The following is a 24,575-nucleotide window of genomic DNA, read 5'->3' on the forward strand; positions in this document are numbered from 1 at the left end:
CTTGAGTCGGTTGGTACGTGACCTCAGACTTTTATATCTTTTTCCCGACGGAAGAAGGTGGAAGAGATAATGTTCAGGATGCATGGGGTCTTTAATTAGTTGCCCTCCAAGGGCAACTAGGGATGGAACAATAAATGCTGGCTAACCAGCGATGCCCATGTCCCACAATGAATAAAAAGAAATATATCCACCAGTTAGCTTCTTTAGAATGAGGATCTTTATTCAATGCAGTAAGCACAATTATCTCAATGGTGTCAGAGACATCTAGCATCAGTTAGAAATAATTACATATTTTGTGTCCTGTCGCATTGGGCGTTGGTTGCTATAATTAAGCTGAGGAATGTTGTAAAGTGCTACAACTGAGCGTGCATACTATCAAATTCAGGTTACTTCAGCACCAGATCCGCGGTGAATAGGATAATGTTTGAATCTTCAGGAAGGTCTTTCTCTCAACCTTAGGCAGGCTGGTGGCAGGCAGACAGATCATTCAGGAATTTTCACATGGTGCACCTTTGATGGTTCAAAGCACGTTACCCGACTGGCAATCAGCTGCTTGTCTGACTTTCTCTTAAAACTGCAATAACTTACATTTATATAGCACCTTTAATGTAGAATAATACGGCAAAGCATTTCCCAAAGGCGTAATCAGACAATTGGGGCGGCACAGTGGCTAGCACTGCTGCCTCACAGCGACGGGGACCCGGGTTCGATTCCCAGCTTGGGTCACTGTGTGTGTGGAGTTTGCACGTTCTCCCCGTGTCTGCGTGGGTTTCCTCCGGATGCTCTGGTTTCTTTCCACAGTCCAAAGGGTTAGGTTGATTGGCCAAGCTAAATTGACCGTTAGTGTCAGGGGGACTTACAGGGTAAATATGTAGGTTAAGGGGATTGGGCCTGGGTGGGATTGTTGACGGGTGCAGACTTGATGGGCTGAATGGCCTCCTTCTGCACTGTAGGGATTCTATGAAAAACGTGGGTCAGGCTAAAGGGTAGGTCAGGAGGGGTGACCAAAAGATTAGACAGAAGTGGGGAGAGTCTTAGCCAGGAAGTTGGAGGGGTTTATGAGAGGGGATTATAGAATCTATGCAAAGATGTGCGGGTTAGGTGGATTGGCTATGCTAAATTTCCCCTTAGTGTCAGGGGAACTCGCTAGGGTTATGGGGAAAGGGCCTGGGTAGGATTGTGATCGGTGCAGACTCGATGGGCCGAATGGCCTCCTTCTGCACTGTAGGGATTCTATGTGACACCTGAAGGAATGGTAGAGTAAAGCAGAAGGTACAAAAGCTAGAGGAACAAAGTTCTCTTGAGGGAGGGCGATTTTGGATATCGGTTACAGTTAGGGAGACACATGTGAAAATATTTGAAGATAAGTTTGAACATTTCCACTTTGAGGCTTTCGGAAAACCTGAAGCCCAATATGGGTCAGCAAGCATAGGGTTAATAGGGGAGCTGCACTTGGTTCATGATCGGATACAGGAAGCGGAGTTCTGGATCAGCTGAAGAGACAAATCAGCCATAAATTCGACACCAAATCCTCCAAAAACCCTGAAATAAATGTTGCTATAATCAATCAGCCAGCTGTTTCTACGTGCGACTGATGCCAAATATCTAGTTCATGGTTCGTGTTAATATTTTAGAGGTAAGGCTTAGTTCCAGGAAGACTGTTGTTGTGAAGGTAACTAAAATACTGGGCTTTAGAAATTGCCAGGACACCTAAAACATAGAAACTGGAAGCAGGAGTAGGCCATTCGGCCCTTCAAGCCTGCTCCGCCATTCATTTTGAACATGGCTGATCATCGAATTGACTAGCTTAGGGGTTTAAAAAAAAGGGCGGCATAGACAAGTTGGGCCAAAGGGCCTGTTTCCATGCTGTAAACCTCTATGACTCTATGAATATCCTGATTCCCCCCCTTCCCCCCATATCCTTTGATCCTTTTAGCCCCAAGAGCTATTTCTAATTTCTTCTTGAAGTCAGACAATGTTTTGGCCTCAACTACTTTCTGTGGGAGTGAATTCCACACATTCACCACTCTCTGGGTGAAGAAATTTCTCCTCACCTCAGTTCTAAAAGGTTTACCTCTTATCCTCAAACTATGACCCCGAGTTCTGGACTCCCCCACCATCGGGAACATTCTTTCTGAATCTACCCTGTCTAAACCTGTTAGAATTTTATAAGTTTCTATGAGATCCCTTCTCACTCTTCTGAACTCCAGTGGATATATAATCCTAACTGCCTTAGTCTCTCCTCATAAGACAGTGCTGCCATCCCAGGAATCAGCCTGGTAAACCTTTGCTGTACTCCCTCTATAGCAAGGACATCCTTCCTCAGATAAGGACACCAAAGTTGCACACAAAAGAAAGTCGCAGTTCAGAAGGTTACCTGTAATTGTTAATAGAGTCATAAAATAATAAGGCATAGGAGCAGAATTAGGCCACTCGGCCCATCGAGTCTGCTCCGCCATTCAATCATGGCTGATATTTTTCTCATTCCCATTCTCCTGCCTTTTCCCCATAATCCCGATCCCCTTATTAATCAAGAACATATCTATCTCTGTCTTAAAGACACTCAATGACCTGGCCTCCACAGCCTTCTGCGGCAAAGAGTTCCACAGATTCACCACTCTCTGGCTGAAGAAATTCCTCCTCATCTCTGTTTTGAAGGATCGTCCCTTTAGTCTGAGGTTGTGTCCTCTGGTTCTAGTTTTTCCTACAAGTGGAAACATCCTCTCCACGTCCACTCTATGCAGGCCTTGCAGTATCCTGTAAGTTTCAATAAGATCCCCCCTCATCCTTCTAAACTCCAACGAGTAACTGGGTCTTCATTCTTATAGTGGGTAACTGGATCTTCATTCTCATAGTGGGTAACTGGATCATTATTCTCATAGTGGGTAACTAGGATTTTAAACCTTGTCCAATTTAAACAAAAAGCTACTGGTCTCATCGGATCGTAACCGATTCCTTATTTAGGTTTCAAGTCTAGTGTGGATGGATGTGCTGAAAGAGCTGGTCTTGCTAACACGATATAAAATATATTCCAGCTACATTTGAAATATATTCATTCAATCAGTGCCTCTGGCATCAGAACAAAACCTAGGAAATGAATTTAGTAATGCATATTTATATCCTTCTCCTGCTGCTCTGCATGTCGTATCACTCAGCAATGGAAAACAAATGGAATTACCCCAGTTTAGGCAACTTCTCTTTTTTTCCCCAAACATTTCTTATCATCCTCCCCCCCACCCCACCCCGCAAGGTGGCGCGTTAGGCTCCCACCTGTAGCAGTGCCCCACGCAGGTTCTCTAGTGACTATGGGCAAAGCTATTTGGAGTGTGCATGCACAGTCCTTTCCCTTTCCAACTTCCTCCCACAGAACTTCACTGTGCAATGGACTAATGTGGAACACAAACCTATTCTCACCTTCCCCCACCAGCCCAAGTGCACTGAAGCCTATTGTGGTAGCCCCAACTGTGTTCAGCGAATAGTATAAAGCAGAGAGCAAACTAAGACTGTGTTAATCTGTTCGCCTCAGTAAATCAGGCGGTTAAGTCCAGCAAACCAATTCGAACAAGACAAACTTGGAATAAACAACCAACCTACCTTCCTCAGGCACCTTATGGACAATCACAGAATCGTCATAATGCAGGAGGCCATTCAGCCCATTGCGTCAGCACTGGTTCTTCAAATGAGCATTATGACTGAGCGCCATTCCCCTGCCTTTTCCCCGTAGCCCTGCACATTTATTCTATTCAAGTAATCATCTAATGCCCTCTTAAATGCCCCAGTTGAACCTGCCTCCACCACACTTCCAGGCAGAGCATTCCAGACCTTAGCCACTCGTGTGAGAAAGCTTTTCCTCACATCACATTTGCTTCTTTTGCAAGTAACTTTAAATCTGTGCCCTTTCATTCCTGATCCTTTTACAAGTGGTAAGTTTCTTCCAATCTACACTGTACAGTCCCCTTAATGATTTTGAACATCTGTATCAAAACTCTTCTTAGCCAGCTTCTCTCCAAGGAGAACAAGTCCCAACCTCTCCAATCTATCCTCATAACTGAAGTTTCCCATCCCTGGAACCATCCTTGTGAACCTCGTCTGTACTCTTTTTCCTATATAGTGCCTAGAACTATACACTTCAGCTGAGGTTTAACTAATCTCTTGTAAAAGCTCATTGCACAGGTTCCGCAAAACCTCCTTGCTCTTGTACTCTACGCCCCTTTTAATAAATCCCAGGATACTGTATGCACGGTGACACAGTGGTTAGCACTGCTGCCTCACGTCGCCAGGGACCCAGGTTCGATTCCCGACGTGGGTCACTGTGTGGAGTCTGCACGGGTTTCCTCCGGGTGCTCCGGTTTCCACCCACAGTCCAAAAGACATGCTGGTTAGGTGCATTGGCCATGTTAAATTCTCCCTCAGTGTGCCCAAACAGGTGCCGGAGTGTGGCAACTAGGGGATTTTCACAGTAACTTCATTGCAGTGTTAATGTAAGCCTACTTGTGTCACTAATAAAATAAACTTGCTTATTAACTGTTCTCTCCACCCGTCCTGCTACCTTCAATGATTTATATACATGTACACCCAGGTCCCTCTGTCCTGCACCCCTTTAAGAGGCAATAAAGAGGAAATGCTATGCAGAAACAGAAGGACAATACTCCCCCTACCCCCGAAACTGAAGAACATGTTCTTCCTACCAAACTGCATCACCTCGTACTTCTCTGCATTGAACTTCATCTGCCACCTATCTGCCCACTTTTCTATGTCCTTTTGAAGTACTACACTCTCCTCTTCAGTTTACAATACCTACAGGTTTTGTCTCATCTGCAGACTTTGCACACCAAGGTCGAGCTCATTAATGTATATCGCGAAAAGCAAGGATCCCAATGTCGACCCCTGGGGAACTCCACTACAAACCTTCCTCCAGCCTGAAAAGTATCCATTGACCATTACTGTTTCTCAGCCAATTTTGTATCCGTATTGCAACTGTGCCTGTTAATCCACGAGCTACAACTTTTCTCTCAAGTCTGTTGTGCGGCACTGTATTGAATGCCTTCTGAAAGTCCCTGTACACCACATCAACCGCATCACCCTCATCGACCCTAACTCCTCAAAGAACTCCAGCAAGTTAAGTTACTTCGGTCTTTAGAAACCCATGCTGGCTCTTCTTCATCGACCCATATTTTTCCACGTGACTACTAATTCTATCCTGAATGACTGTTTCTGGGAACTTGCCCACCATGGACATTAGACTGACTGGCCTGTAATTGGTGGGGCTTTATTTGCAACTTTTTCTGAACAAAAGACCAAATGGTTCATTTTTCAAAAATAAAACTATGACGCAAGAACTCATACCTTCGACTTTTTATTTAAAATATATTTGTGGCGTTACACAAGGTGTAATCGTAGCACACCGATGACAAAAAGTGCAAAATCTTCTAGAATTTAGCAAATAAGGTGCCTTTTTTTTTTAAAAAAGCACCTTTCTTTGCATGCCAAAATATAAATCTGACAAGCCAATAAAAATTACACTGCTTTTCCACTGCTTAAAATGTGTATAAAATGAAAAGTCCAATTGGCATTTCATGCATCTGTGGACTAGCTGTTAATTCTAATGGAAAGTCAATCAGTGTACTTCCAATTGAGAAACTATCCTTGTAATTCAATCAATCTACATCATTTTTACAACCAATAAAAAGCGTAACATAATTTGCTTTGACTGTAGACACTAGGGTTGACAACATTTAAATTCACAGTAAAAATCTTGGCACGCTAAAGAGATACAATAAAAGAAACCATTGGAAGAGTGGTTAAAATGAAAGCTTTAGGTACTAACGTAAACTAATCTCCACCTAGGTTACCAAGTGTGGCGCAATGCACCACCGCCTCAGGGAATAAGAACTTGCAATTACATAGCACCTTTCACAACCGTAGGAAGTCCCAAATCATTTTACAGCCAATGAAGTACTTTTGAAGTGTAATCTTTGGATGCACTTTACTAAAACCATCACAATAAAGAGTCTTCAGGCTCTTGGGAGAATGGGAATGCAGGGAAATTATTTTTAAAAACCCAGAGGATACAGCATAATGAAGTTAGTGATTGATTTGCCACTTGCTTAAACTATCCTTGAAATCAGTGCAGATGTGCCATTGCTGCTTTAGAAAGCTGCTCAATCTCGCCTCCCTGTGCACTGCTCATGATTTTAGCACTCTTAATGGTGGTGGTGGTCCTTTCCACTTCTATTTTCATTATTCATTCATGGAATGTGGGCTTCACTGATAGGGGGAACATTTATTGCCCATCCCTAATTGCCCTTGACAGCAGTTAAGAGTCAGCCACATTGCGGCAGGGCTGAAGGTCTTTATGGCAATTGATGACATTTTCATGATCACCATTACCAAGGCTAACTTTCAATTCTAGGTTTTGTTTAAATTGACTTCATTAATTAACTGAATTTAATTGTGGTGGGATTTGAACCCAGGTACCCAGAGCACTAGTTCAGTGACATTACCACCATGACAATGTCTCCCCAATTCATTTTCAGTCCAAAGGCACTCCATGTGAAACTTTATTCGACCTGTAGTTGCATGTGTGTTGCAAGTGCTGTACTAGACTAGACTAGCAACCCGGAGGTCAAGTTCAAATTCCAACTGAGCAATAAATCTGAAGAAAAGAAATGCAGGAATAAGTGGGTCAGGTAGTATCTGACATTATGAGTATTTCCAAGCATCTTCTGGTTTTTTTCAAATTTCCAGCATTTTGCATTGTCTCCAAGTTAAAGCAGTAAAGCTGGTAGCTTTAACTATGACATTTGCTGGATTGTTGTATGAAACTAACTGCTTCATTAATGTCCTTTGGCCCTACTCAGCTTGGCTTATGCTGGATTCTAGTCTAATGCTATGCGGGCAGTTCTAACTGTCCTCTGAAGTGGCCTAACAACTAACTCAGTTATAAAAACGATCGCTGGGAGACTTTTCATCACCTTCTGAGGAGCAATAGATGTGGTTTTTCTGGTGTCGTTCACATTCCGAAAACAAAGCAAAGCAAAGAGCATTGGCTTTGGACAGAAAACAGTCGAAATGAAAAGAGGGGTGAACATTAAGAGTGCCAAGATCGCAAGCTGTGTAAAACATCACATCAGCGCTAATTCATCTGTTCATCATTGAGCATCCCACTAAAGACTTGATCAAAACCAATGGAAAATCCTGCAAGTTCACAGAAATGGGTTCAGCAAGTTCTATTTGCTCATTTCATCCACAAGATCACCACAAGTGCTGATCGTTAGAAGTGGATGCCACTAAGTAGTGTGTGAAAAGGTTTGTTGGTAAGGTTGAAGGCGGGAAGGAGACAGATGTCCCCTTTGAGGAACAAGAATTAAGCAGAAGGACAATAGGAGTTTGTAACAAAACCTTTTGTCCAGACGGCCAGTTGGAACTCAGTTCCCCCTTCCTTGTGGCATCACTGAGGGATCCTACATTCCACTACACTTCTACATGTGTTGCAGCACTCCTCAAGTCAGACACTGGTGGGGATTCTGGCCCTTTACAGATAGCTTGATGCTACTCCATAGCATGTGAGCCAGATGGGGTATGCGACACTAAATGTCAGTTGGACGCAGTAGGTATTTTCTAATACGCTCCAAGTAATACCTTTATCATTTTTAACCACATTTCTAGGTAGCATTTAAGATAACAAGATGGTAGTTGTGACACATGCAAAGATCATTTGACATTTCCAATACTGGAGTGCAAAGTAACCAGAGTTAATTAGGGAACGTGGTTATAGTGAAATTCATCAAAGCAAGTAAGAATGGTCCAAAAGAATCTCCCCACAAACCTAGATATTGCAGTGTAAGCATTTTTAAAATGATACGATTTGAACTAACTTCAATTTGAGCTACCTTGTTCCATTAATAGCCCTAGTGTTTACAGTAACCACGCATTAAAACAAATGCCAATTTTATGAAAAAGTTTGACCATCGCATCGAAAAGTTTTATTTCTGTAAATTCACTCAAAATATCCTAAAGCACATACTAATATGGCTGGGGAAAAAAAAAACACCATCAATAATACAATCACTCACACTCTTGCTCTCTCAAACAAAATGTCTGATGCATTTACACAGGAGTTAATGCTACAGAGCACCCAAGGCATTAGAATGGGCTGTCACATAATTTGGTCAGAAGTGCCCCCCGCCTCCCCCAAAGTGAGCTGCTCCACTTGGCTCAGTCTCATGGTCAATGGTGCCCCAAAAACTTGGCAGTAATGGGGTGGAAAAAATAAAGGAGGTTTGAAATCAGTGCGTCAAGTCTACACAGTAAGCCTGGCTGCAGCAGCTTTTTGTTCTTTCTTTTTTAAACCCCCCCCCCTCGGATGAAGTCTAAAAATGACGATTTCCAGCAATATGAACCTTTCTCTCTCATAAATTACATGCTACTGGGTTGCTGGGTCGGGATGCCAGGCGTTCCCTGTCGTTGGAGAGTGTACATTGCACCCAGAAATTGATCAGCGATTCGACCGGCCTCCCTCAATCCACTCAATAAAGCGCCATGAACCGTGGCAGGGTAGTTGCGGATAGTGTGTTCCCCAGCAAAAAAGAGACGAGGAACTGGCTGCAACGAAGGAAATAAAATGAGATCAGTTTTGCAGATAGCGTATCAAAATAGAAAACACTAATGTTGGTGGTTTATATTCAATAGGTTTATAGCAATCCATGATTCGAAGATTAAACAAAAACTTCAATTGAGCAGCAACTTTATCTCTTCCTCTGGAGGTGCAGAGGCTTGTTAGGAAATAATTGTAACTGCATTTGCATTACATCTTTTATATTCTGTGCTACTAGCTATAAAAGCCAGTTTTTTGAACAGAACTTTATCATATTCCTTCTGGAAATCTCAACATGCTGTAGAGTTTATCCACTTTTGAGTGTCAAAATTGAGGAAGCTGGCCAGAAAGGGAGCTATATTGACTGATATTTACTCTGTCATTATTGTGCAAATAATCAAATTGACAATCTTTTAACATTATTTTACACAGGATCGATGCAAGACTGATAGGTGTATAGTCACCAATGTAATATTTGTTTTAAACATCATGTTTGCCTGTTGTTGAATTTAGTGGCACCTCATCGTAGTCCAGTTTCCCTAATTAATGCTGTCAATGCCTCCTTCCATTAATGTCCTTCCTAGTGGGGCACATGTGGATTATTGGGAGTCGGTGGAAACTGCTGCCTCGACTAATTCAGCACTGGTTGGGAATCAAACCTGGTATCTTCTGCTCTTTACAGCCAAAGAAATGAAGGCTTTCATTTATGTAGCGGGTCCCACAACTTCCCGGTGCCACCGAGCACTTTTTGGCCGGTGAATTATTTTTAAAGTGTAGTCACTAGTGTAATGTCGGAAACGTGGTAGCTGATAAATGACCAGATGATCTGTTTCTGTGATAGTGCCTGACGCCAAGGGAAAGTTGCTATAACGAAGGGCGATAGTGAGAAGCATCTCTATCACAAAACCATCCGACGTACTGACCTGCTGTTAACCTTAAATCCAGTGAATTTACTAACTATATTAGGAGTCCAGTTGCTTGTACTTAAGCTTCTATGCGCACTACAACGTATCAGAGCAAAGTCCTCAAACAGAGTTATGAACGTGCCCAGGGCAAGAACTGGTACGCGATTTAATCTTTTAATCTTGTGCAATCCAGTTCTCTTTATTTCATTCCAGATACATCAAAAGGTTTGCCAGGTGAAAGCATTGGACAGAATCCGTAAGGATGGTTGATTCATGGCCTTATATAACCGGCATTCTCATAATCCAACAAGAGTCTGCTAGGGCATGTGTGTTTAATCAGTGTTTTGCAACTGAGGAAAGTTTATAGCTAATCAGTCATAATGTGCCTCTTCCAGCCCCATATCCCGCCTGCCACATGTCCTCGCGCCAATTTCCAACTTTACTCAAGTAGCCAGGACTCCATATTTCCTGCAGTCTCCTCACACAGCTGAGCAAATGCAACATGCAGAAAGAGGAAACGTGCTGTAGAGAGGGAGAAACAGGAGAAAGGAGTAAAGAAAGAGGGGGGGAAGACGGTCAAAGTAAGTAGAGACAGGAAGAAAAATAATTTTATATATATATTGCGAAGGGGATAGAATATAAAAGCAGGGATGTCTTGATGCACCTGTACAGGGCATTGGTGAGGCCGCAGCTGGAATACTGTGTGCAGTATTGGTCCCCTTATATGAGGAAGGATATATTGGCATTGGAGGGAGTGCAGAGAAGGTTCACCAGGTTGATACCGGAGATGAGGGGTTTGGATTATGAGGAGAGGCTGAGGAGATTGGGTTTGTACTCGTTGGAGTTTAGAAGGATGAGGGGGGATCTTATGGAGACTTATAAGATAATGCGGGGGCTGGATAGGGTGGAGGCGGAGAGATTCTTTCCACTTAGTAAGGAAGTTAAAACTAGAGGACACAGCCTCAAAATAAAGGGGGGTCGGTTTAAGACAGAGTTGAGGAGGAACTTCTTCTCCCAGAGGGTGGTGAATCTCTGGAATTCTCTGCCCACTGAGGTGGTGGAGGCTACCTCGCTGAATATGTTTAAAGCGCGGATGGATGGATTCCTGAGCGGTAAGGGAATTAAGGGTTATGGGGATCAGGCGGGTAAGTGGTACTGATCCACGTCAGATCAGCCATGATCTTATTGAATGGCGGGGCAGGCTCGAGGGGCTAGATGGCCTACTCCTGCTCCTATTTCTTATGTTCTTATGAAAGATTAGAAAGAATGAGAGCGGAAGTAAAGAGAGCATGTGGGAGAGAACAAGACAGTGCACGCAGTACCCACATCTGCACGCACACGGACAGAAGAGAGGCAGTGATCATAACGTAGGTTTTGCAAACATTTGTGTTATTGTAAAGAAAAATATTAAATATATTTCTCTTGCTTCTTCATAAGATCTGGAGAGCTGTCATAAATTTTCTCAAATCATCATTGATGGGGTCAGACACCTCTAACAATTTTTGAGAATACCCCTAACATTAAATCATTAAATCAATGGGGCGGCACGGTAGCACAGTGGGTTAGCACTGCTGCTTCACAGCTCCAGGGACCCGGGTTTGATTCCCGGCTTGGGTCACTGTCTGTGTGGAGTTTGCACGTTCTCCCCGTGTCTGCGTGGGTTTCCCCCGGGTGCTCCGGTTTCCTCCCACAGTCCAAAGATAGAACCATAGAAAATTACAGCTCAGAAACAGGCCTTTTGGCCCTTCTTGTCTGTGCCGAACCATTTTATGCCTAGTCCCACTGACCTGCACTTGGATCATATCCCTCCACACCCCTCTCATCCATGAACCCGTCCAAGTTTTTCTTAAATGTTAAAAGTGACCCCGCATTTACCACTTTATCCGGCAGCTCATTCCACACTCCCACCACTCTCTGCGTGAAGAAGCCCCCCCCCTAATATTCCCTTTAAACTTTTCTCCTTTCACCCTTAACCCATGCCCTCTGGTTTTTTTCTCCCCTAGCCTCAGCGGAAAAAGCCTGCTTGCATTCACTCTATCTATACCCATCAAAATCTTATACACCTCTATCAAATCTCCCCTCAATCTTCTACGCTCCAGGGAATAAAGTCCCAACCTATTCAATCTCTCTCTGTAACTCAGCTTCTCAAGTCCCGGCAACATCCTTGTGAACCTTCTCTGCACTCTTTCAACCTTATTTACATCCTTCCTGTAACTAGGTGACCAAAACTGTACACAATACTCCAAATTCGGCCTCACCAATGCCTTATATAACCTTACCATAACACTCCAACTTTTATACTCGATACTCCGATTTATAAAGGCCAATGTACCAAAGGCACTCTTTACGACCCTATCCACCTGTGACGTCACTTTTAGGGAATTCTGTACCTGTATTCCCAGAACCCTCTGTTCAACTGCACTCTTCAGAGTCCTACCTTTTACCCTGTACGTTCTACTTTGATTTGTCCTTCCAAAGTGCAATATCTCACACTTGTCTGCATTAAATTCCATTTGCCATTTTTCAGCCCATTTTTCTAGTTGGTCCAAATCCCTCTGCAAGCTTTGAAAACCTTCCTCACTGTCCACTACACCTCCAATCTTTGTATCATCAGCAAACTTGCTGATCCAATTGACCACATTATCATCCAGATCATTGATATAGATGACAAACAACAATGGACCCAACACCGATCCCTGCGGCACACCACTAGTCACAGGCCTCCACTCAGAGAAGCAATCCTCCACAACCACTCTCTGGCTTCTTCCATTGAGCCAGTGTCTTATCCAATTTACTACCTCCCCATGTATACCTAGCGACTGAACCTTCCTAACTAACCTCCCATGAGGGACCTTGTCAAAGGCCTTGCTGAAATCCAGGTAGACAACATCCACCGCCTTCCCTTCACCCACTTTCCTGGTAACCTCCTCGAAAAACTCTAATAGATTGGTCAAACATGACCTACCACGCACAAAGCCATGTTGACTCTCCCTAATAAGTCCCTGTCTATCCAAATATTTGTAGATCCTATCCCGTATCACACCTTCCAATAACTTGCCCACCACCGACGTCAAACTTACTGGCCGATAATTTCCCGGATTTCTTTTGGAACCTTTTTTAAACAACGGAACAACATGAGCCACCCTCCAATCATCCGGCACCTCCCCCGTGAATACTGACATTTTAAATATGTCTGCCAGGGCCCCTGCAAGTTCAACACTAGCTTCCCTCAAGGTCCGTGGGAATACCCTGTCCGGTCCTGGGGATTTATCCACTCTGATTTGCGGGTTAGGTTGATTGGCCATGCTAAAATTGCCCTTAAGTGTCTTGAGATGTGTACATTAGAGGGATTAGTGGGTAAATATGTAGGGATATGGGGGTAGGGCTTGGGTGGGATTGTGGTCGGTGCAGACTCGATGGGCCGAATGGCCTCTTTCTGTGCTGTAGGGTTTCTATGATTTCTATGATTAAATCATTCTTTCTGCTCTGTTCGCCCCAACTGGACAGCCAGGATGTGACTGTAGGGGGGCTGACAGCTCCCCAACAAAAATAATGCCAAGGTCGTGGATTCTGACAAAAAAAATTCCAACTGTATGATATGGCTTTTCATTTGGAATACCAGCACACACATTTCATTAATTCCACCCCAATCTTCAAGAATGGCTTTCATTTAAAAAAGTGAACTATATTTAAAAATAGAAAAGCTCAAGATAAATGGCAGATTCCTAATATAGGAAGGAATGAAACAGCAAGAGATGGTGCAGAGAACTGAGAAAGGAAATAAGATGGGAAGGCAAAGAGAGCATGAGGAAACATTAATGGATAGCATAAAAAGGGATCTTAAAGTATTTTATGAAAACATAAACACTAAAAGGATGGTCAAGGAATGGGGTGGGGAATAAAGACCAAAGGAGATCTCCTTGTAGAGACAGAGGACATGACGGAGGTATTAAACCTTGTACTTTGCTGGCAAGACCAACATCTCTTACCGATCCCTAATTGCTCTGGAGAAGGTGGCGGTGTGACTTTTGTTTTTAAACCATCTGGTATAGGTTCACTCAGACTGCCTGAAAGGCAGTTCCAGGTCATTTGACCCTGTGACAGTGAAAGAACAGTGATATCGTTCAAAGTCAGGATGGTTTGTGCGATGGAGAGGAACTTGCAAGCGGTGGTGTTCCCATGCATCTGCTGCTCTTGCCCTTCTAGGTATTGGAGGTCACAGGATTGGAAGGTGATGTTGGAGTACCCTTGATCAATTGCTGCAGTGTATCTTGTAGATGGTACACACTGCTGCCACTTGCACCAGCGATGCAGGGACTAAAAATTTAAGGTGGTAGATGGGTGTTGATCAAATGGGCTGCTTTGTCCTGGAGTGTTGAGTTTCTTGATTGTTTTTGAAGCCACACAGATCCAGGCAAGTAGGGAGTATTGCATCACACTCCTGACTTGTGCCTTGTAGATGATGAACAGGCTTTGGGGAGTCAGCAGGCAAGTTACTCACCACACAAGTCCCAGTCTTTGATCTGCTCTTGTAACTCTTGTGGGGACCCGGGCTGGAATTCCACCACAGCAGATGGTGAAATTTGAATTCAAGAAAAATCTGGAATTAAAAGGCCTAATGCTGACCATAAAACCATTGTTGTAGAATCCCATCTGGTTCACTAATGTCCTTTAGGGAAGGAAATCTGCCATCCTTACCTGGTCTACATGTGACTCCAGATCTACAACATTGTGGTTGACTCTTAAATGGCCTAGCAAACCACTCAGTCGAAGGGCAATTGGGGTTGAGCAGTAAGTGCTGGCTCAGCCAGTGATACACATATCCTGAACAAATTAAAAGCCACAGTATTTATATGGCTAGTCCATTCTGATTGATAGTATCCCCCAGGGAGTTAATGGTGGGGATTCAGCAATGGTAATGCCATTAAATATCATGGGGAGATTAAATTCTCTCTTGTAGGAGATGGTCATTGCCTGGCACTTGTGTGGTGCAGCATGGTAGCACAGTGGTTAGCACTGCTGTCTCATTGTGCCAGGGACCTGGGTTCGATTCCGGCCTCCGGCGAGTGTTCTCCCTGTGCGGGTTTCCCCTCTCAGTCCAAAGATGTGCAGGTTGGGTGGTTTGGCCATGCTAAATTGCCCCTTAGTGTTCAAAGATGCGTAGATTAGGTAAATGCGCGGAGGGGAGGGCCTGGGTGGGATGCTCTGTCAGAGAGTCAATGTAGACTCAATGGGCCGAATGGCCTCTTTCTGTACTGTAGGGATTCTAAATGTTATTCTACTGGTGTAGCAATAGGAGGAAGCAGAAGGTAAACGGATAGGATAAAAACAGAGGCGGCACTTCTGCAGAGTTGAACATTTCAAAAAAGCAGAGGCATAAACCCAGTAATTTTGGATTTACAGATAGCGATGAGGACCATCAGAGGATACAGCAGGATATAGATCAGTTGGAGACTTGGGCGGAGAGATGGCAGATGGAGTTTAATCCAGACAAATGTGAACTAATGCATTTTGGAAGGTCTAATACAGATGGAAAGTATACAGTAAATGCAGAACCCTCTAGAGTACTGGTAGGCAGAGGGATCTGGGTGCACAGGTACGTAGATCACTGAAAGTGGCAAAGCAGGTGGAGAAGGTAGTCAAGAAGGCATACGGCATGCTTGCCTTCATTGGCCGGGGCATTGAGTTTAAAAATTGGCAAGTCATGTTGCCGTTTTATAGAACCTTAGTTAGGCCGCACTTGGAATATAGTGTTCAATTCTGGTCGCCACACTGCCAGAAGGTTGTGGAGGCTTTGGAGAGGGTACAGAAAATTTTTACCAGGATGTTGCCTGGTATAGAGGGCTTTAGCTATGAGGAGAGGTTGGAGAAACTTGGTTTGTTCTCACTGGAACAACGGAGGTTGATAGAAAGGCCTGATAGAAGTCTGCAAGACAGGAGGACCTGATAAAAGTCTATAAGATTATGAGGGGCATGGACAGAGTGGATAGCCAGAAGCTTTGTCCCAGGGTGGAAGAGTCAATTACTAGAGGGCATAGGTTTAAGGTGTGAGGGACAAGGTTTAAAGGAGATGTACGAGGCAAGCGCTTTTTTTACACAGAGGGTGGTGGGTGCCTCGAACTCGCTGCCAGGGGAGGTAGTGGAAGCAGATACCATGGTGACTTTTAAGGGGCGTCTTGACAAATACATGAATAGGATGGGAATAGAGGGATATGATCCCCAGAAGGGTAGGGGGTTTTAGTTCAGTCGGGCAGCATGGCCGGTGCAGGCTTGGAGGGCCGAAGGACCTGTTCCTGTGCTGTAATTTTCTTTGTTCTTTGTTCTAACTAGGCGGCACGGGGCAGCACTGGGCGGCACGGTAGCACAGTGGTTAGCACTGCTGCTTCACAGCTCCAGGGTCCCGGGTTCGATTCCCGGCTCGGGTCACTGTGTGGAGTTTGCACATTCTCCTCGTGTCTGCGTGGGTTTCCTCCGGGTGCTCCGGTTTCCTCCCACAGTCCAAAGATGTGCGGGTTAGGTTGATTGGCCAGGTTAAAAATTGCCCCTTAGAGTCCTGGGATGTGTAGGTTAGAGGAATTAGCGGGTAAATGTGTGGGGGTAGGGCCTGGGTGGGATTGTGGTCGGTGCAGACTCGATGGGCCGAATGGCCTTCTTCTGCACTGTAGGGTTTCTATGATTCTATGATTCTAACTACAGGCCAGTTAGCTAAACATATACATTTTTTGTATGCATCTAATTTTGACTGGATTCTTTACCTGACATCAGTCATAACCCCCTTTCTCTACTTAATTTTAATCTCTATTATCTTAATTATCCAAGTCGCTCCTGGTACAGATTTTGTTCGCACAATTGAAGCCCAAGAGATTAAAAGGCGAAGGCAGAATGGATACGAAATTGGTTAAGAGACAGAAAGCAAAGGTTGCTTTTGCAGACTGGCACAATGGACACAGTCGTGTCCCCCAGAGTCAACATTAGGATCACAGTTCTTTTTGGTATATAGAGCATAATCTCAAACTGTGCCGATGACACAAAACTCAGAAATCAATAAACAATGAGGAAGATGGTGGCAGACTACTACAAGAGGACATGAACACTGCTCAAATAAACCAACATGGCAGATGAACTTTAATGCAGAGAAGTGTGAAGCGATGAACTTTGAAAAGAACAATGAAATGGGGAAATATAAACTAAACGGCATAATTTTACAGCAGGTTAGCATAATATGCAAACTCTTGACAAAACATTATGTGGAGTTGCCGGCGTTAAGACTGGGGTCGGCATAGCAAGTAATCTGACAACACCAGGTTAATGTCCAACAGGTTTATTTGGTAGCACGAGCTTTCGGAGCTCTGCCCCTTCATCAGACTCACCTGATGAAGGAGCAGCGCTCCGAAAGCTCATGCTACCAAATAGACCTGTTGGATTTTAACCTGGTGTCTTGACAAAGCACACCTTGTTAAAATAATATAAAAGCAAATTACTGCGGATGCTGGAATCTGAAACCAAAAAAGAAAATGCTAGAAAATCTCAGCAGGTCTGGCAGCATCTGTAAGAAGAGAAAAGAGCTGACGTTTCGAGTCCAGACGACCCTTTGTCAAAGCTCTCTTGTTTCCTTTTTAAGTTGCTTCAGCCCTTTAAGCATGCAGGTGCAACAGGCCGTAAAGAAGTCATGCCTTGTTGCAATTATACAGGGCGTTGGTGAGGCCACACCTAGAATAGTGCATGCAGTTTTAGTCTTCTTATCCAAGGAAGGATTTTCTTGCTCTAGAGGAACGCCAGGTTTACCAGACTGATTCCTGGGTTGCCAGGACTGACTTATGAGGAGAGATCGAGTCAATTAGGATTACATTCGCTGGAGTTTAAAAGAATGGGGGGGATTTCATAGAAACCTATAAAATTCTAACTAGACGGGGTAGATGCAAGAAGGGTGTTCTCGATGGTAGGGGTGTTCAGAACCGGGGTCACAGTCTAAGGATACGGGATAATCCTTTTAGGACTGAGAAGAGCAGAAACTTCTTCACCCAGAGACAGGCAAGTGTGTGGAATTCGCTACCACAGAGAGCAGTTGAGGACAAAACATTACATGTTTTCAAGGAGGAGTTAGATATAGCCCGTGGGATCAAAGGAAATGGGAAAAGGCAGGATCAGACTATTGAGTTGGATGATCAGCCATGATCATAATGAATGGTGGAGCAGGCTCAAAGGGCCGAATGGCCTACACCTGCTCCTATTTTCTATGCTTCATAGCCACTTGGTTCCATACTATCCTCCTACTTGTCAGGGCTCATGTATGCAGGTGTTAAGGTGACACATTGGTACGACTGAAAAAAGCATATGGGGCCCCTGGTTTTATAAACAGGTGTAATACATAACAAGACAAGGAAGTTAGAAACACTTGTTTTTATGCAAAGAGCCATCAAAGAACTAGAATGCACTGCCTGTAAAGGTGGCGGAAGCAGGTTTATTAGCAACTTTCAAAATTCTGCAGGACTATGGGGAGATTTCAGGGAAGTGGGACCATTGAATAGCTCTTTCCAAAGCGCAATGGATCAAATGGCCCCCTTCTGAGCTCAATGATTTAGATTAAGCACGCACAGCATATCCTTCGAGGATTGCCTGCTCACTGAATATTCCTTCTGAAATAGCTGTACACCTCGACATTAGTGCCTTCCACACGCCTGGACACATGTGCAGTATATTTATCAATTCAGCTGCAAACTCTTGACAAAACGCATTTCCATCTCTTGGCTGTTTTCTTTTCAACTTGCCTCATCTCTTTCAATAACCACTCAGTTCCACACCAGTCTCCTACTTGTCAAAGAAGGAGGTCACACACAGCTCTCCACAGCTTCTGCCATAAACTATGCTCGCTCAAGCAATCAGTCAAACTGGCATTACTGCTTTCCATAGTACGTGATGCAAGAGCTGAATACAAGTCGGATCTCATCACAAACTGAAAAACACTATCGCAACTGACTGAAGTCACACACTTTGTAGTTGACTGCAGAAATAAACTTTCCATTTATTGCAATAAATTGTATTTTCTACCTTAAAATAGGCTCTGGGTTCACTAAGTTGATCCTGAGAATGGACGGATTTCCTAATGAGGAGAGGTTGAGTAGGTTCGTCCTGTACTCATTCGAATTAAGAGTGAGAGCCAACCTTATTGAGACATAAAGGATTCTTGGGAGGCTTGACAGGGTAAATACTGAGAGGCTGTTTCCCCTTGTGGGACAGTCTAGGACCAGAGGGCATAATCTGAGCAAGGGATCACCCATTTAAGAAGTTTAACAACACCAGGTTAAACTCCAACAGGTTTGTCCAACCTGTTTTGTCCAACCTGTTGGACTTTAACCTGGTGTTGTTAAACTTCTTACTGTGTTTACCCCAGTCCAACACCTCCACATCATGTCACCCATTTAAGACAGAGACGAGAAGGAATTTCTTCTCTCAGAGGGTAGTGAATCTGTGGAGTTCTTTACCACAGAGGGCTGTAGAAGCTGGTCAAGTATGTTCAAAGCTGAGATAGATTTTTAATTAGTAAGGGAATCGAGGGTTATGGGGTTAAGATGGGAAAGTGGAGTTGAGGATTATCATACTCGTCATGATCTCATTGAATGGCAGAGCAGGCGTGACAGGCCAAATGGCCTACTTCCGCTCCTATGTCTAATGCGTTTCATTTAAGAGTTCTTACAGAAGCAGATTTGAATTAGACCAATATATCCGACTTGTGTCCGGAATATTATAACATTGTATGACATGTCCAGTATTGCAAACTGCAAAATATGCTACAACAAACCTAAGTGCATAGACCGAAATATGTTTCCCTGTCAACAGTGATAAACCTGGTACTTCTCCAGTTATGTTTTTATTGTGGATGGACATTTATAAATAGACCACTGACAGCTTTCCATTGGACAAAACAACGACAATTTCATTCCTCCGTCCAATATTCTTTACTGAAATTCTACTAACATTGAGATACTGCAATAGATGCAGCAAGTTCATGTCTCTGATTCTGATACTTGGCAAATAAAAGTCTACAAGATTAGGAGCAAAAATTGAAAATCTCCAGTAATCAAAAAGCACATCTCTTTTCGAGCTAATTACTTCACAGTAAAACTGCCGAAGAGTTTTTACCTGAGGAGCCCCAGGGATGCTGGGGCCTGGGGTCACTGGTTGTGCCATTAGGTCATAGTCATTCCCAGAAGAGCCAGCAGCTACGTAGGAATAGGAGCCACGTGCCCATGGGTCAGCACGCCAGCGAGTGACAACAGTTTCCTTCGGCTGCAAGGATAAAGAAAAGTATTCAACTGATAATGTAACAAACCACCTTTCTACTTCAGAGCAAAGGATTATTCAGTCGCCGAGTCTTATGGACATTCCTCAGGTAGAGTAATTGAAGCTTTCTTCAGAAATTCAGTCTTCAAAAACTCCCGACTGATCATGCAATGCAGTGAATGGAGGGGGGAATGAAAGAGAAGTCAACTTCTTGCAAACACAATAAATATGTACTGGGAAAGAAAGGTTTTATTTCTTTGGGACTTCATCTTGTATATTTTTGTCCCCCCCTTCGGGACAGGTTTGCCCCACCAGAATGGCAGCTTCATATATTTAAGGCCTTGCCTTCCAACTATTGTTGATGGCAACCCCACCAGCCCGACAACTGTCGAGGATCGCAAAAGGAGAGAGAATTTTTCCACATGCTTGTGCAAAGTTTGTTTAATGATAAAACAGGCTAAAGCAGACTAAACGTGGCCTAGCAAATATTTGCCGCTGTACATCTGTTATCAAGGTCAGTAAGTGTGTAGGGCAGCTCAAGGGTCAGGTATTCACATATAATCAGCTGTCCTCATGAATCCGGTGGCACAGTGGTTAGCACTGCCGCCTCTCAGCATTAGGGACCCGGGTTCAATTCCAGCCTCGTTTGTGTGGAGTTTGCACATTCTCCCCATGTCTGCGTGGGTTTCCTCCGGGTGCTCCGGTTTCCTCCCACAGTCCAAAGATGTGTGGGCTAGACTGATTGGCCATGCTAAATTGACCTTAGTGTCAGGGGATTAGCAGGGTAAATATGTGGAGTTACAGGAACAGGGCCTGGGTGGGGTTGTGGTCGGTGTCAACTCGGTGGGCCAAATGGCCTCCTTCTGCACTGTAGGGGTTCTATAGATTCTATGAATCAGTCAATACATCAGGTTGATCTGGTTACAGGAATCAGAGGATAACGGCAGCATATGCTACAAATGATAACCACGGATAAATTCCACTTCTGATATTCAGGACTGTGGAGGGTGAATTTCAGAGTCATTCAGAAAGCAGAAAAAAAGAATCAGCCAGGGAGTTTCATACAGAAGTTTAATTGAAAGCTTTAAAAATAACACTCATAAATATCAATAAATGGTGCCATGATGACATTATTCTATAACATTTTTAAATAAAACTTAAAACAACAATTTAAGAATGACATGTTTTACACACTGTTCAAAGTCCCAGTGAAGTGCTTTTCATACACATCATTAAAATGTTTTTCGTATTGCTTCAACACACAGCTGGAAACGTCTACTTAAAGTTTATTTATTAGTCACAAGTAAGGCTTACATTAACACTGCAATGAAGTTACTGTGAAATTCCCCTAGTCAACACACTCCAGCGCCTGTTCGGGTCAATGCACCCTAACCAGCACGTCTTTCAGACTGTGGGAGGAAACCGGAGCGCCCGGAGGAAGCCCACGCAGACGCTGGCTAGCATCAGTGCTAACCATTCGTATTATTCTAGAGAATTAAGAATTGCGTGGAAAGAACCATGGTTGTGCCAGTATTGGGAGGTGGAAGAGAGGAGATTAACTGAATAGGTAATTCCTGGGATCTACATGGAGAGTTGCGTTTGACAGCAGGAGATAAGGACATTGGGAAAGATAGCCATCACCAACGGATGTTGATGGTCAATGGATAAGACAATACTGGTATGAAAGGGTGGTCTCAGGAGAACAGGGTCCCATGCTACAGTCGCACTACATCAACCATGCCTCAGCACTCTCAGCCCAGTCAAAAGGATTACTGATTCAGGCATAACATCGAGACTAACACTTAATTAGGGGTGCCACAAGTGGTTAGCACTGCGGCCTCACAGCACCAGGGGCCCGGGTTCAATTCTCGGCTTGGGTCACTGTCTGTGTGGAGTCTGCATGTTCTCCCTGTGTCTGCGTGAGTTTCCTCCGGGTGTTCCGGTTTCCTCCCACAGTCCAAAGATGTGTGGTGGATTGGCCATGCTAAATTCTCCCTCAGTGTACCCGAACAGGTGCCGGAGTGTGGCGACTAGGGGATTTTCTCAGTAACTTCATTGCAGTGTTAAAGTAAGCCTACTTGAGACACTCATAAATAAAGTTGAAAGTTAATTGTGCAGTACTGCTGGAGTCATTTTAAAAAGATAAATGACTGGAAAAAGAAGTCAATGCAAAACATGCAGAATGCAGTAAATGCACTAAAGAGATATGTATGTCCATTATCAACCAAATTCTGCTTTTGTATGTCATGCACACTTTTGTACTGTCAATCTTGTCCGCAATTATGTGTTATATGCATGGCTGTACATTTTGCATATTCTTTAACTTCACGCTAAGGGGGCCTAGTCAGTTCTCCACATTCTATGTAGGGCATTTCTACGAAACGTAAATCAGTCTTTGTGGAACTTCTGGAACTGGGCGGCAAAAAACTCACTCCTTGAAAAACATACAGCCCTAATTACAAGCAGCAACTTTTGAAATGAGGATGACCCCTCACAGAAAAGCTGTTCGAATATTGGTTGATTTAAACAAAAGCAAAATTACTCTAGATGCTGGAATCTGAAACATAAACAAAATGCTGGAAAATCTCAGCAGGTCTGACAGCATCCGTGGAGAGAGAAACAGAGCCAACGTTTCGAGTTTGGGTGACCCTTCGTCAGAGCTCTGACAAAGATGTCAGACCTGCTGAGATTTTCTAGCATTTCCTGTTTTTGTTGGTCGATTTAAATCTCAAACAACCAGGAGTAATACATATTGTTTCAAAAACAGGACGTACACGCTAACGCACAGGAGAGATGACACTAATTGTAACATCCCACACCAATGAATAACTTGGTTCAGAATGCTGACATTTCGCGATAATGACGGACCACATTCTTTTCACATAGGTTCAAAGAGCAGTAAAACTTTGACATACATGGATTAACAGAAACAATCAATCTAATTACTAGGGTGTGGGTAAATTTCAACCCGGTTAAACTAGTGATTACCACATCATAACATGGTCGATTTACCTGAATTTCCTGTCAAAGGCTGAATTTAATGCCGGTTAGCACAATGACAATCAATTGGTTTTACCGTGCGCAACCATTGCAATGGAAACATGGCACAGTGAGCAAATCATGCATCAGTCTGAAGGACTTCAAACATGCGTCAAATGTACGTTATGCCCCCCACACTCACATTAAAAGGAGCATATTATTCTAAAAGGTACAAAGGAGCAGTATGTACACAATGTTCTCTGTAAGCTGTGTAGCAACCCAAAAGTCCCCCACACAGGCTAGTTATAAGTTATTATACATGTGCATAATAAAAGCAAAGAAGCCCCACACTTAAATAATAAATTATAAATGCACTCAAGAAAAGATGAGAAGGAAGGTTGGGCAGCACAGTGGCACAATGGTAGCACTGCTGCCTCACAGCGCCAGGGACCCAGGTTCAATTCCCAGCTTGGGTCAGTGTGTGTGGAGTTTGCACGTTCTCCCCGTGTCTGCGTGGGTTTCCTCTGGGTGCTCCAGTTTCCTCTCAGTCCAAAGATGTGCGGGTTAGGTTGATTGACCATGCTAAACTGACCCTTAGTGTCAGGGGAACTAGCTAGGGTAAACGCATGGAGTTATAGGGATAGGGCCTGGGTAGGATTGTGGTCGGCGCAGACTCGATGGGGCGAATGGCCTCCTGCATGGAATAGATATAGGCAACATTGCAGACACAGCGAGAATACATGTTTCTTCTTGTGACTTGAAATAAGTGACAAAATATGGTTACTTTACAGTAAATAATAATTAGCCCATAATTCAGGGCATTGTCATTGCAATATGTCAAATGTACACAACATCTAAATGTGCTTTGGTGCAATGTCTACCGTCATGTTTGTTAAACAAAAGCAATGTTAATCAGAGTACCTGTAATAACTCTGCTTTAACGGTAGAGGATGCCGGCAGGGGTGAAACCATGATCAGGCAGGGGATGGGGTTAGCTCATTGCACTGGGGGTGTGCTGACGCCTGCTACTGTGGTTTGCCCAGGCTAGGATAGAGTAAAGGATGAGGGTAGCCAATGAGGTTAAACTGAGGCTTTACCTGATGCAATTTTTCAAAGCCATCTCGGCCTTTTGGCGAAGATGAAGCTTTAGATCAAGCCCGGGAGGGGGTGCGATGCCTCATCCTTTCAGCTTGGATCTTGTTTGATGGAGCCCAAGATGGGATGCAATATCCTTGTCAGCTTGGATCTGGTTTGTCCCTTGTGTGGGGACCATGATTGGACGTAATTTGAATTGGACTTTTAAAATTAGAAATAAAGCACCGAAAGGCACCAATAAAAATAAAAAAAGATGGCCTTTAGGGAAAGTGACGCTTTTTAGATTTAAGAAAAAGTGGCAACAAAGCCTGGGAGGAGCCACCTTACGAATGATACTCGAGTGGGTGGAACCCTGGAAGTGGGAAGAGGGGAGAAAAAGCCAACCTAGTGACAGATTTTTACCCTAACGCTGTAGAAACATTTTCAGTTCAGAAATTCCCACATTGGTGAAGAGTAAGTTGCTCAACGTTTGAGGGGTGTCCCTACAGTTAGACACTGGAGTATCTAACAAGCGATGGATCTTTATGCCACTGTTCAGCATACTTTGAAATCCCATTCCTGAACAGGTATTTTTCCATGGGTAGAAACAACTTGCCCTCACGAGGGAATTCCTCACTGTGTGATAGATTTTCTGCCTTGTCCGAAATGTTGATAACTCCCACAGTGGAAGACAGCAATAGACCTGATAACAAAAATATACATTATGCTGTGAAAAGGCA

General features: G+C 43.8%; 1 protein-coding gene across 2 annotated transcripts in view; it reads right to left on the minus strand.

Moving 5' to 3' along the window:
- Positions 1-6,359: 6,359 nt before the first annotated feature.
- kdm1a (lysine (K)-specific demethylase 1a) overlaps positions 6,360-24,575 on the minus strand; it is a 73,165-nt gene continuing 54,949 nt past the window's right edge. The window contains exons 20-21 of one of the 2 annotated variants that reach the window (XM_078238146.1): positions 19,642-19,788; positions 6,360-8,604 (exon numbers count right to left, since the gene is read on the minus strand). In XM_078238146.1, coding sequence (XP_078094272.1) covers positions 8,419-8,604; positions 19,642-19,788 — 333 coding nt within the window. In that variant the 3' untranslated portion in view covers positions 6,360-8,418. Of the gene's footprint in view, positions 8,605-19,641; positions 19,789-24,176; positions 24,539-24,575 lie in introns of those variants that run through there. The other variant, XM_078238147.1, reaches the window with a different exon arrangement.

Source organism: Mustelus asterias, chromosome 21 (assembly GCF_964213995.1).
Source record: "Mustelus asterias chromosome 21, sMusAst1.hap1.1, whole genome shotgun sequence".
NCBI lineage: Eukaryota > Metazoa > Chordata > Chondrichthyes > Carcharhiniformes > Triakidae > Mustelus > Mustelus asterias.